The sequence below is a fragment of the Aptenodytes patagonicus genome, chromosome Z, assembly GCF_965638725.1.
Source record: "Aptenodytes patagonicus chromosome Z, bAptPat1.pri.cur, whole genome shotgun sequence".
NCBI classification, from domain to species: Eukaryota; Metazoa; Chordata; class Aves; order Sphenisciformes; family Spheniscidae; genus Aptenodytes; species Aptenodytes patagonicus.
In genome coordinates, this window is record NC_134982.1 from 31,971,509 (window position 1) to 31,985,744 (window position 14,236).

At 41.2% G+C, this 14,236-nt stretch overlaps 1 protein-coding gene across 4 annotated transcripts in view; it reads right to left on the minus strand.

Annotated features, from left to right (window-relative positions):
* Positions 1-4,195: 4,195 nt before the first annotated feature.
* SLC1A1 (solute carrier family 1 member 1) overlaps positions 4,196-14,236 on the minus strand; it is a 56,406-nt gene continuing 46,365 nt past the window's right edge. For 2 of the 4 annotated variants that reach the window (XM_076361734.1, XM_076361737.1), the window contains 5 exons: positions 12,756-12,878; positions 12,011-12,205; positions 11,357-11,491; positions 7,695-7,957; positions 4,196-5,793 (listed from right to left, as the gene is read on the minus strand). In XM_076361734.1, coding sequence (XP_076217849.1) covers positions 7,711-7,957; positions 11,357-11,491; positions 12,011-12,205; positions 12,756-12,878 — 700 coding nt within the window. In that variant the 3' untranslated portion in view covers positions 4,196-5,793; positions 7,695-7,710. The other 2 variants (XM_076361736.1, XM_076361735.1) reach the window with 2 other exon arrangements.

A 14,236-nucleotide genomic window follows, 5' to 3' on the forward strand; every position in this document is an offset into this window, starting at 1 on the left:
CTTCACAAACAGCGAGGCATATGTAATGACCAGTTCCTGCTTCTGGGGAGCTGATCAAACAAAAGCTGTCTGATGCACATCAGCTCAATTTTTACATTCACACCATTCTCCAAAAGCTTGCCTTGAGAGAACAGATCACCATGGAGCAGTCCAAATAGTTCAGTCCTACTGTGGGCCATCAGAGCCATTGCCTAAACCACTGATTACCGACGCGATCCAGCATGCCCGCTTCCCACTGCCCGGCTGTGTCATTGTAGAACAACCCCATGGAGAAATGCATTGACAATGTGTCATGGCTGTAATCGAGAGGCAGCTCAGTGAAGGTGTGGCAGCTGGTCCCCCAGAGTAACATCCAGCCGGCTGCAAACAGAGTCCGGTGGGTAACTCACGAGGCCCACAGCTGCACCAGCACATAGGTTGGACCTGTCAGCTTTTACAATCTTGCAGCAAAAGTACAGCAGGGTGTTGTCCAGATCTATGTAAACTTCCCCATTCTCAGTTATGAAAAAGTCCAGAGGTACCGACTTTCTGCAACAGTGAAAAGTGAAGGCACCTCAATAAAAAGGCTTTTTCTCAAAGCAAGTCTGTGTTGGAGACACTTCAAACAAATCCAGCTTGGATTTGGTACACTATTCTGAGCAGCCATGACTGAAAGTCATCCCTTTATAAATATATTTCCTTTTCTATAGGTTGAATGGGACCTCTTTCTCTGGGTTTTCTGTTTCTTTTGCACCGTTCGGCCTGGCTTCTTGTTCTTTTTCTTCTTCTTGTCCTGGTCAGACTGTTGTCTGGTGTCCCCCTTCCTTTTTCTTTTAAAGGGCTGGGTGGACCTTCCTTCTGGGAGCATGATAGGCATCTCCCTTTTATGGCTTTTTATTTGAATACAAACAAGTCCTGATTTGCTGGCATTTCCAACTTGTTTGGAACAACCTTGGAAACATGTCCAAACATGTGTTTTGCAGCATCTAGAGCGGCACTGTTAATGTGTTGCTTAACAATTTCCAAACCCCTTTTCAGTTGCGGGATGGTCTTTCTATACAGGCTACAGAATATACCTGCAACACCCACACCATGCTTCACACAAAACAGCTTGAAAACCAGGGAGACCATCACCAGCCTGGGCCCTGTAGTAATTAATGTGCAAGGATGGGTCCCCATAATTTTTTACCACTACCATTTTGGTGTGGTTTCTTAAAATATTAGATACTTCCAGGGCTGAAGATGCAGTTCTCAATCACTTACCCAAGGCAAAATGAGATGTGCTTATGCTGGTCAGTCTTTATTTTAACGCTGATCGTGTTGATGTGGTGGTGGTCTACCAGCACATAGTGCGGCTTATCATACATCGCTGTAATGATCTCATTGTTATTATCGCCAGCCAAACGCAGAGCAATAATGGAATCGCAAATTCCCCGACAAGTCGGTGCTCTGCAAGTTGTGTGTAGCGGTGAAGTGAGTTAAACCCTCCAGTAACGTCCATCAGGCAGGGCAATTTCTTAGCAGCAACCTGCAGAGAAGCCCCCAAAATATGTGCTAGATCTCTGTTTGTAGGACAAGTGTAAGGATTTTATCTGCTTTAAGCTTTGTTTTCACTATGATGGGGTCACCGACCAGGTCCACTGCTGGAGAGTTGATGCCTGAAGTTCTCTTGTGGTTCACATGTTCCATCAACATGGAGAGGGACAGATAATAGCCTTTCTGCAAAGTATACTCTGTATCTTACTCTGCAGTGGCATTTCAAAGGTAGCATCTTTGCTGATGGTATCCCAGCTGTGTAGGTACTGTATTTCCACCAGCCCCATCTTCCACTTGCCTGAGCACTCAAGGCACCTCACCAGCTCTACAGTAAAGTTCATGCCGGTGTATTGTGGAAAGATGCCGATGCTGGCATTGCTGGGCAACATAATGTTCTACAATCCCCCATCTGCCACCCTTCCTTTTTCCCCTGCTCTGCTGTCAATCACTAGATGTTCTGGACATGGGAGGCTCCTGTCCAACTATTAAATTTCTGGGCGCAGCCCTGCCACTTCTCCAGCAGCTGTTTTCTTTCTTCCTTTCCCTTCTGCAGCAATGTTCTTCCCAATTCTGTAGATTCTGTCCTTGTCAGGATTCATTTTTTGAAGTTCTTCAGGGTAAAATGTCCCCCCCAATTGCTTTGTGATCATAATCTGTTAAGTAGTACGCAGGCAGCTGTCCTCTTCTCACAATTTCAGCTACTATGAAAATTTCATCTGCGAACATCTGCTCATAACCTTTCTCAAATCTCCCTTTTGTTCTAGAGTCCCTGATGAGGTCTCCCTTTTTTGAGCAGAGGCAGAGATGCTTTAATTTTAAACACAACCCCATATAAAGTTTACCAAACCCTTGCAGAGTTTAACGTGTTTGTGTCCACATGCCTGGCTCTGATAGCATGGTGGAAGCTATGGTTATGGCTCTTTATAAACTTGGACAACACATCAACATAGCAAGAAGTGTTGCATGTTGTACAACATCTCCACACCTTGGTTTTGAGCATCCTATTAAAATGCCCTATGGCAGAGGCTTTTACTTCATTATTAGTAATAACACGGTGAACATTATCTGTTTTAACAGCTTGTTTAAAGGCTGGTTTAAAAATTCTTTTCCCTGATCCATCTGTAATTCTTAGGCTTGCACTGTCTTCTAAAATTATTTTAAAAGCCCCAGCTACCTCAGAACATGTTTTGCCTTTTGGATCAATGGCCGAGGCAAGCTTGGATAGTATGTCTATCACTGATAAGATTTACTAAACACCATCATTATGATGGAATACTGTTGCATATCCACCAAGTCTTCTTCCCATGGTGCATCCACCTCTGCCACAACCACCTGTTTCTTTTAAAGTGGTTTCTTGCTGCCTTGTCTAAGCTATAAGCATCCTGGTTTGCAAGCCAGGTTGCCACTTGGCTTCTGTTGAGATCAGCAATTTGCCTTTTAAAAGCTTCAGAAAGGGGATTTATACCCCCAAAGCTTCCCACCTCACCAGGAGGACAGTAGAACTCTGCTAACAGAAGCTGTGGCATAGAGGTCTACTCACATGCTATTATACACGCTTATGAAAGGAAACACTGGACAATAAATTTAACTCAAGTACAGAGAAACTTTGCTAACAGGGTGTGAGGGGGGCTGGTTGCTAGTCAGACTTCTTCAGGCTTTTTCCTTTTTTGTCCTTGAACGCTGCTGTCACTTCTGTGCCCATGTTCCTTTCTTTGGCTGCTGCAGGCCCAGACAGGAAGGCAGACAAGTCATGGCACACTCCCGATTCCCCCTCACTCAGTCAGCCAGAGCTTCCTGAAACCTTTTGTATAAGGTCATCGACCTAATGATAAAGCAACATATATAGCAGCAGCCTGCACCCCATAGCGGTCTTACAGGTAGCTTGAAGATCCCCCACAACCATGGGTAAATGGAGCTCCCCCTGCCACCCGCCCTCTCTGTCTGGCACTTACCTCCAAATCCAGTTCATGGTTCACAAGCCCACTGGCCAGTTCTTCTGGTTCATATGGCCGTTTGGGGGATTCCCTTAAGGTCTTTTCCTTCTTGGTCCAGCTCACAGGATCGGTCTCTGCATGCGACAGGATTTGCACCAGGGGACCCTTGGTGGCCTCCTGGGAGGGGTCCGTAGTCCTCAGGCACATTCCAACATGTCTGTGCCCCACGACCCTTTTGGCGTCCCTCTGCCCTTTTCAAGTCCCCCCACCCGGGGCATGTAGTGCTTGCTCTGCAGCCTGGTAAAAGTAAACTGCAGGACCCCGACCTTGCCTATTCATTCCATTAGCTCTTATTAAAGAATGTTTTACCCATTTTGTACCTTTGCTTTTAGGCTGTATATATTTCTGTATCTTGATAAATGTGTGTATATTATCTACTCTATAGTGTAGGATAGCAGTAGTACATATATCATGTAGTACAGCGTATAGTGTATCTATGTATAAATAAATATATATCTATAAACATTTATACACTGCTCTCTTTATAATTCGATATATGTATATATTGTATGTATCATTGCAGTGGGATAGACATGGCCAGCTGCCAGCTGCCCACCCAGCCACTCTCTCACGCCTCCTCAAGAGGACAGGGGGTAAAAATAAGATGGGAAAGCTCATGGGTTGAGATAAGGACAGGGAGATCACTGACCAATTACTGTCACAGGCAAAACAGACTCAACTTGGGGAAAATTAATTAAATTTATTGCAAACTAAAAATAAAGCTGGATGGTGAGAAACAAAATCTAAACCACCTTCCCACCCACCCCCCTTCTTCCCAGGTTCCACATCACTCCTTCATTGCTGACTCCTCTATCTCCATCCCACTCTGAGCAGCACAGGGGGCTTGGGAATAGGGATTAGGGTCAGTCCATAACAGCTCCTCGCTGCTGCTCCTTCCTCCTCACACCTTTTTCTGAATGGTGGCAATGACGTAAGTTTTTTGGGGCCAATTGAGACTATCAAGAACAGTACATTTGATAAACCCTATGTGTAGTGGGTCAGAAAAAAAAAATCTCATCTACTCAAGATTTTGCCTTTGCCAACAGCCAATGGAGATACTGGCTTCCAGAAAGTGCATTTATAAACAGATCACAGCCTTTCCTCATTACACTTTCCGCACTTTCAGTGTGCAATACTGGTCTGGTGGTCAAGGTGCTGTGACTTGGTTGCTGTTCCTTGCCTGATCTGCCTCCTATGCCCTGGCAATCCTGCCTTCCTGCAGTCCGCCAAGAGCTGCCAGGTGTTGGGCAAGGAAAAGCTGCAGGTAGAAAACATGGAAAAAGGAAAAACAGGAAAACTCTGCCCGGCTGTAGCTCTGCACAGCTGTGCATGCTCCGTTGTTTGGCATCTCACTTGCTGGGTGACAGGAGATGCTCCAAGGTACATTGTACATAGTCAAACAGGACCTGAAACTGTAAATTAGGGGAGGGACCTAACCATGAGTTTGGGGGAGTGGTTGGTTGTGTCTTTGAAGACCTCAAACTGGGCAGTTTCTGTTCTTATCAGGGAAGATTAAAGAAGAAGTTAACTGCACGTCATGACTGTTTTTATGCAGTTTAAATTCTTGTGGAGCTGATATAGCTGACCTGTGCATGTTGACAGACCTGTGTACGTTTTATGTCCAGGTGCTTTAAGAGTCGACTACAAGTCCCTGAGTATTTCAGCAGGAATGCATGTGTGGGCAACCTTGCCTTCCATGACTTAAAGCCACACATGCTATTCAAAATGCAGGGTCCAATCCTGCGATAGCTTCTGCAGCCCCAAAGACCCTACAGGAACATAACAACATGGTGTGAAGGGCCAACACCTGCAGGTGCTTTTCTGATGGGAGACTCTCCACCGCTCTCCAAAGATTCCAGACCAGGAGGCTGTGGAGAAGAGGACGCATTGCCCATGCAGGATGTTTCCACATACATAGAAGGTACATACTCAGAATATTGTGTGAGGAAAAGCATCCTTGGACTTAACAGTATCTTCAGTATATGGTTTGGTGTCTTCGTGGTGAATAGATGGCAAAACAGCTCCATCAACCCCTGCTTAGTTGAATCTGATCCATATAAATAAATAATAAATAAATAATCCCCTGCTTAGCATGTGTTTAATAGTATACTCCCAACCCAGATCATCTGCAGTTAGAGGGTTTTCTTGCAATCTCAGCACTGTGCTCTTAAGCATTTATTTTATTGGAAGAAGAGAGTAATTCTTGCCAAAGCTACAGCTGAGTCACTAGTGATGATAATCCTAAATTCAACTGGTTTTGTTGTTGTGAGGAGAGGATGGTAGGCTAAAACAAGAGTAAAGAGAGAAATTATTTATTTAGAACATGTTAAGAACATTGTTTACAGTACATCATAACAGGGTGACTACATAATGGTGTGATCATAAAAGGGTGACTTAAAAAAGCAAAGACAAAGTGTAGATTATAGGCTAGCTGTGGAAACTGGTGGGTTTTTTCCTCCCATAAGCAAAGCTGTACAATTAAAGACTGTCTCATACTATTTCTGCACAGGTAAAAGATTGATTTACTCAATCTGTACATTTTATTTATTTTGTATAAACATACCAATGCTTAGATTAACACTTCCATATCGTGTAAAATGTTTAATTTAAATACAGTATTATGTCTCATTGACTTGTTGATTTAAGGTGCAATTTATCAAAACCTACAAGTAAATATTTTCTTCTTTTCATAATCAGTTCTCTTTGGCACACTTCTGGTTTATTTAAATAGAAAAGTGTAGGATTGAACTGAGTATATAACACTGCAGGAACTTGAAGGGTTTTTTGTTAGCATATGAGTGCAATACCACAAGCTTATTTACAAACAAAGAACTGTATATGAATTTCAGTTTACTTTACATATAAAATGGCTAATTACTTTAATGTGCAAGGCAAAAAAATTTGTTACAGCAACTCCTCCCTTGAGAGAGTGATTTTTTGCACCATGGAAATCTTGTACAAAATGTTTTAGAAAATGGAGATTTCTTATGAGGAAGTTCTTGGTGCTTCTTATCCTATAGCAAGCCACCTGAACACGTGACTTTCTGGGTCCAGAAATGCTTCATAAGATACAGTTTAGCTGACATGTTGGCACTGTAGTAGTGTTGCAGCCACAAACTTGCATGTTCAACTGGCAAACTAAACCAAGGAGCAAAAAACCAACCAGTCTGTGTAAAAAGCTTAGTGACAGTGGCTTCTTTCTAGAAAAAGGTATGCCTCCTATATTCTTGATACTATAACTGTTTTTATTCTAAGGAGGAAAGGTTTAGAATTTGCACTATGCTTTGCTCTATAGTCTATTTTCATCTTCATGACCTCTGCCTACTTTTGGGCTGATTAATATTTGATTAGAGTCAAAGGTGAACAACAGTAAACAGACTTATTTCTGCTTCTGATGGAACTGTACTAGGAGGCCATCAAAGTGGACCTAAATCAGTGAAGTATCGCTTTACAAAAACTCTTCAAATGCCAGAAGGGCAAACCCGCAGCAATTTATTTCACATCTGAAGGCCAATGCCAGGAGCTGGCGTTCACATGAAAGGCATGGGGAAACCTAGCTACAAAATCACTGGAAATTCTTCCATGCCCAATTACTTCACAATTAAAGAAAAATGAAACCCTGTTCCTAGTAAAATACTTATTACAAGGCCTTTCTGGTCTGTTCCTTCCTGTCTCACCCAAGTGGTATCCTCTCAGCTGCAGAAATGAGTATTTTGGCACGTGATCAAGTTACAGTAGGTGTGAAGTACAGTGCAATCTGTTTAGAAGGCAAGGATGTTAAAAAGGATTTCATACAGGTGCTTTGTAATGTGGGTAAGATGTGAAATGCTGTGCTACTCCTGAGTAAAACACGTTTGGCTGTCCCAGCTAAGATACCCATTTATGAGCATGCTGATTCCAAAGAGGCATTTCATAGCCTCAGCAATAGTGTACATTCTTTAAAAAAAAAAAAAAAATTAAAAAAAAAGTATTTTACACCTGTCTTTTTCTTCAACCTATCAGCAAGGACTAAAAGCAGTGAGTTCAAATTGTTGGGAGAGGTGATGAGAAGGGGGCAGAACTGGTAAGGAGAACCAGAGTCTGGGTAGTAAATCAAATGCATGTGAGATGTAATTCATTCTCAATTATCCTTTAACCTTTTTGAGATATTGCATATGGCCATGTCCTTTAGTGCTCCTGTTTTACCTGAAAGCTACTGGCTTTAGAACTGAGATGTCTGCGTGAAGGATATGGTGTCAGACTTATCTACAGCAAAGCCTCCGTTGATGTACGATTTCTTGGTCTCGCTTTCATCATTATCAAGTGTTGTTGTTTCCAAGGCAAAAGGATTGACTATGTTGACTTCAGAGGTGACATCCATCTGCTCCAGCTCCTTTTTAGAGAGCTTCTCCACTATCCCTGTACCAAAGGCATCTCCCAAGACATTCACCATTGTTCTGAATCGATCCCTATGGAATAAAAATGTTGTCAGACAAACCATTCTGTATGTTACTTAGAAAATCCTTTTAGTAAGAGTAAGGTACTCTAGCAAATGCAGAGCTGTTTTTTTCCCAGTGCAGTTAGGGGTAATTCTGCAATTAAAAGAAAAAAAATCTTGTAGAACAAGAAACAATTTTCCCCACATGTATTTGAAGAAACCTGGAGTCATTTTCATGACAAATTACTTTGTACAGGGTGTGCAAAACTGCAAGTCACATCACTAGTCTGTTAGAGCAGTAATCACACTGCTGTGCACAGCCTCACGAAATGTAGGGATCACTTCTCAGGCCCTGAACTATGCTACACAACCGGTTCTCCTTGTGATGAGACTGCTTTTGTTGGGAGGAGAGACTGTGGTGCGCAGCAGAAGAGTCTGCGTTGTGCCTTTTGTCTTTCTAACAGTCATTTTCTCAGCCAGAGGAGCACCTAGCCCAGCATCTTCAGTATCTGGCCCAAACTCTGGAAATGGGAAAGGCCATCTTCTGTTAGCTTCTCATTGTTAAAGGGTCGAAGTACGAAGTTGTATTAAACAAGTCACTTAAAGGAATATGATACTTCTGTACTGTTGATTTTTCTCCCAACAGAAATGTGACTTACAGGCCTTAAAAATCTGCCACTACTTGGCAGAGGAGCAACAAAACCATGCAATATAGCAAAGTTTGAAAATTGGTGTGAAAGTAAGGTAGGGACAGTGGAAGGTCATGCTTCCCTGTTTTTCTTTTCAGCTACACAGCACTGCAAGGGCTTTGTGGCAGAATGAATTGCTCTGTCTGTGCAGGGATATTGAAGTGGATATATTCACAAATAGAAGGGACTGCAAAAACAATAGTGAAGTGAATCGGCGTGTCTCATACACATATACTACAACTGCTGAACTCTGGTGCTAAAAAGCGCCCATGTGTTCTCCATGTGGAAAGGAAATACATGGTAGGGAAAGGAAGAGAGAGGGGTAGTAGGATCAGTGTGACAAGTGAGGAAATCAACAGCACTGGAAACTCATCTTTCATAATACCTCTATTCTATTCTCAAATTTTTTCTATTCTTCATTAAAAACATGGAAGTACTCCTCAAGCCTATGTAACAAAACCTTGGTAAGTTCAGAATTAACTAGAGGATTGTTAATGAGCCACTACTAGCAGGTTGCAAAATAATACATTTTAGGCAATAAGTACAAAAGGCGAAAATGTTAATAATCTACGTGGCGTCATGATGTGCGTTCCATCCGCTGAGGTCCAAAATGCAGTGCAAATGATCCCTGGTACATGAAATTAATCTTTAATTTGCTTTACACAGCAAGACACCTTAATCTGAAAAATACCTCAATTAGAATCAGAAACAGCTTGAATTCTTTGTCTGTTTCATGGTGGAACAGGTAGCTTCCATGTATTCGTATTGTGCCTAAGAATCACACAAATTTTGGACTTTCAAAGTGGAGACGAGATCAGATCCATAAAATTATGATTACTATGAGAAATAGGGAATTACTGTTCTTTTTCTCTCTCTCTCACTCCCATAAAAGAATTAGAGGACGTCAAATAAAATGATTAGGATGTAGATTAAATATCAAAATTATATACATATCAATATAACATATATTATATATATTATATAATTATATATATAAATATCAAAATTATATATTATAAATTAAATATGTCTCTGCACAACACATTGTTAGGTTGTGAATTCCTCTCCGCAGGACTTGTGGAAATCTAAAAGTTTATATGGGTCCCAAAAGCAATGAGGCATTCATGGAAGAAGAAGAAATCCATTGAGAACTGTTAAAACAAAAACCACCTCTAGCTCAGGAACTCTGTGAGCTGCAATTTGCAGGAGGCTAGGAGAGTACTTTGGGAAAAGAACCGATATACATTTGTTCTGTTCTTACACTCTTCTTTAGATACGTGCTCTGAGCCAGCTGTTTGTACTGATCTTCACCATCCTTAACAGAACTAAATGCCCACTGGGAAAAGAAGAAAGCTGGAGAAAACAAAATGATTGTGGAGCACCGCAAACAAACCTATTAGACTCTGTTGCAGACAGTTGATGGGGAGAACGTACTTGTGGCTGGAGCTGTTTTGTTTGGAGCAATTATGCTTTTACAGAAACTGAATTGATTCTTGGATCCATTCAACAGCCCTGGTTTCCTGGAGACTGGCATTTCTCTCTACAGCTTGCAAAATTGAGTTATATAATCAAATAAATTATGAAATACATAGGTTGTTGCCAGAAATCTTTCAAGAAAATGATTGGAAAGGGTGGGGGAGGAACAGGAATGCACTTACCTTGAGTGTAAACATGAACCTAAGATGAAAACATGCAGAGACTATGAAATGATTAAGATCTCTGCATTGATACCAATGAAATATCATCCATGCTGAGTTACTGCAGGTGAACAAGACCTTGGTCTGAGCACTAAAGCTCACACAGTTTAGGAGGCAAAAAAGCTGTATTACAAAGTAAAGTTATACTCCTTAACTTGTCAATCCTGTTACTTTTCCCAGTGAATCATGGGACAAAACTGAATGCTGATGTCCTCCTGAACTCCAGAATACACTCTGTGATTCTTTGGGCTTTTGCAAAAGTAGCAGAGAAACATCTCGGTGTAAGTTGAACAGAAAAGATTTCTGGTGAAAATGCTTCTCTCCAGAAAGAGCTGCTTAATGGGACTGAGGGGTTTTGATGTGCTCTGAGGTGAGATGGTTGGGATCAGGCATAAGCAATGCTTTCCGAGTTTGCATGTGTGTGCTTGTTGATCAAGGGGCTGGGTCTTTAAAAAACTCTCAGTGAAGAACAGCCCTAGCATAGTAATGCTGGCAGCACAGACCCATGTACAGCCCGCCATGTGTGTGCATGTGGGGTCCAGGACCAGCTTTGCTTAGTTCATGTTGTGCTCCACTACCCCTTCACCACTGTATGGATTTTATGTACTTTGTGGAAATCAGCTGAGATGTTCTGCTTGTGGCTCAAATGTGGCTGCATTTGATTTTTATGAATGGTGTATGAATTTAGCATAATACAGTGGCAGCTGACACTCCAGAGGCACTCCTTGGTACTGTCAAACTTGTCTTTCCTGAGTATTATGCTCATCATTTATTAATGCTGTGGCCATTATTTTAAGATTGATAGCACCTCTGGATGTGAGGTTATTCACTGCCATCCCATGCAGTAGGAGTTCTCTCAGAACTAAAGCCACTGCTGCATTCAACTCTGTATTGAACAAGCCTGGCCATAAGAAGAATCTTTGTCCAATTCCTGCAACATGATGATTTTGTTGCTTTCTTTCTCAGACCCACATGTTCCCACACAACTTATGTAAACATTAAAAAAAAGGAAAAATAATTAAATATCAAGTGCCTTAAACTTACAGAAGCCAGTCAACTGCAATGATCAGAGTAACATCTTCGGCGGGCAGGCCGACGGCGCTCAGTACAATCACCATGGTGACAAGTCCGGCTTGGGGGACGCCTGCAGCCCCAATGCTGGCTGCTGTAGCTGTGACACTAAATCCCAAATAAAGCCCAGAAGAGGCATTCAGAATAGATGTTGCTCACAGACACTCTATTTTCTGGCACAAATAGGCTTATTTCACTGCAGGAAAGAAGCCCAAATGTTCCAGTTTTCCTCTTGAACAGCATCTACTCAAAGTCTGGTGACAAGTTTATGGGACAAGTCATGTATAGATACTGTTACGGTTACACTGCAAAATAACAGGCAACACATGACCAACAAGCGAACTGGACAGATCAGATGCAGAGGCCAAGTTGGGTTTGCAAGTATTTGCAGTGGAAGAATAACGGCAATTTCCAGAACGATGCTGTATACCATCTGCATGTCCTGGCCCATCCCACCTCCTCACCAGGTTACACAGGCAAGGCCTCGGACCAAGAAGTCAGAATGTTTCTGTTACTTCCTGTGCTGTGAATGATAGTTTCAACTTTCCCATGGGGTATTCAAAATTAATGTACCATTCGTTAAAAAAAACACCTCCAACAAAATGTGTGTGATGGCTCTAGTCTTACCTAATGGTAACTATTTGGCCAATATCCAGTTCTAAGTCATTCAGTTGTGCAATAAATACAGCTGCTACTGCTTCGTAAAGAGCTGTGCCGTCCATGTTGATGGTAGCTCCAACTGGAAGAACAAACCTGGTAATCCTTTTGTCGATGAAGTTTTTTTCTTCTGCACAGCGGAAGGTGACAGGCAAAGTTGCTGAACTGGCACATAGTTAAACACACAAAGTAAGCACAGGCAACAGCACACCATTTCCCTTATCTTTCCTTTTCCTCAGAGCCTGATCTGCTCTAAGACTCAGACAGAGATCTAAGACAGGCAGGAAGGCTGCACCATGAAAGTAAGAGTTGGCATTTAAAGCAAAGTAACTTGTGTTATCTCTTCTAATTATGGAAAGAAATAACAAAGTCTTAGTTATCCTCAAAATTACATGGTCAAATCATCATGATGCATGTAGTCACAGAAACAGTGCAACAGCTTAATATCTAGCAAGTCTGTGACTAATGAACTGAATGGCAAAGAACTGTCTCCTCCTGGGAGGGGCAGTGCTGGAGGACTCTCATTTGGTGTAAGGCCAGCGCAATCTATAGTGCCCCTTTGGGTACTAGAGAAGTAATGACGAAAGTAGTATTTCAACCTCCAGGGAATTTAGAATTGTCCAGGTGAAATCAGAGTATGTAACAAAGTAGCAATAAAATCAGAGCGCAAACAATTACTACTAAGAACATTACAGAAAATGTTTCTTTTGTTTACCTGGAAGAAATCATGAGGGCTGTCAGAAGTGCCTGAGCCATCCCCATGGCAAACCGAAAAGGATTTTTCCTTACTATTATTAAGTAGATCAGTGGCAGAATTATAGTGGAATGAATTGCAAGTCTGCAAAATACAATGGACTAGTTAAACAAAGGGATCCATCTCATTGCCTTGTTTTAGTAAGACAGTGATAACAGGTATCTAGTTCTGTCCTTAAGTACACTTATGAAACACTAAAGGTGACTTTAGTGACACCTATGTTCAAAATTTAGAGAGTATACCATCTTAAAAAAAATGCAGACTAATGCTGTTCTACACTTTCTTTTGGAAATGAGAGAGAGATTATTAATTGTCTCTCTTTCCAAAGTAGAACAAGAATTAACTAATACATTGCAAATAATTTTAAACTGATGAAGATGAGAAAACTGAAGTAATAAATAGTATTTAAAGTGAGACGCAGAGCGTGATTTGAAATACCGTAAAACACTCCACTCTCCTGCCAAATCCTTACAATGCAGACTAGAGACAAATCAGAGAAACAAACCAAATTATTTTTCTACGTTTATCTGCCTTTATTATAGAAAATCTTTTGGAATTAAAGGTAAACATGGTTCCCAGTCAGGGACAGATCTTTCTGCAGAAAATTCAAACATGATCCTATAAAAAAATTCACACTTACTTTGTGGAAAACTGTGTAAGCTTAGGTCTACAACTAAAATGTAGTGAGGTATTTCAGACTGTACAGACGAGATATATGTAGTCTCACTGTCTTTAATGTTGTAAGATGCTAAAATACTGTCTTTTGAAACTATTAATTTTTAAAATTAAGTGTTGACATGCAAAAGATCAAACTGTCCTTTTCACTTGAGCTGCTCAGGTGTGTTTGCCTGGATATTTGGGTGGGTCTCAGGGACAAATTCATCCTTCAACCTGCACATTAATTTTGAACATTGTGCATTAATCCTGAATGCATATGAACGCAGAGCTTTGTGGGCATTAAGATTAGAGGTAAAGAGCCTGCTGTTGAGTATATTTGAAATGAAAATATGTGAAGGGTCTGTGAAAGATTTCCTGTGTTCCAAGGTCGCAAGCAATTATAGCAGCATCAGCTTCTTGTGAAAAGAAATTATCATGGCCTGGAAACATAAAGACCAGAACTGTTGTTATGTATGACCTTGGGATTTTTATTCTGTCCTCACAAGATGTTCTTGTGAACGTTACTGTGTTGTAATAGTGCTTTATGATTTCAGAGCAGCTGATAAAGATAGTGATAAATCATGGTACCATTTGTTCTACCAAAAATAGGCAATTAAGAGAGCAGTAGCCACAGTACAGAAATCCACAACATCACCAAAAATCACTCACAAAACCTAACTATTTGTTTCCTTGGAAAAATTCTCTTTTTAAAAGCATTAAAGTTTTCATTCTGTATGTGAACAAATTATTTATTTAGTGGAATGTAAATAACAGCACGCAGCATG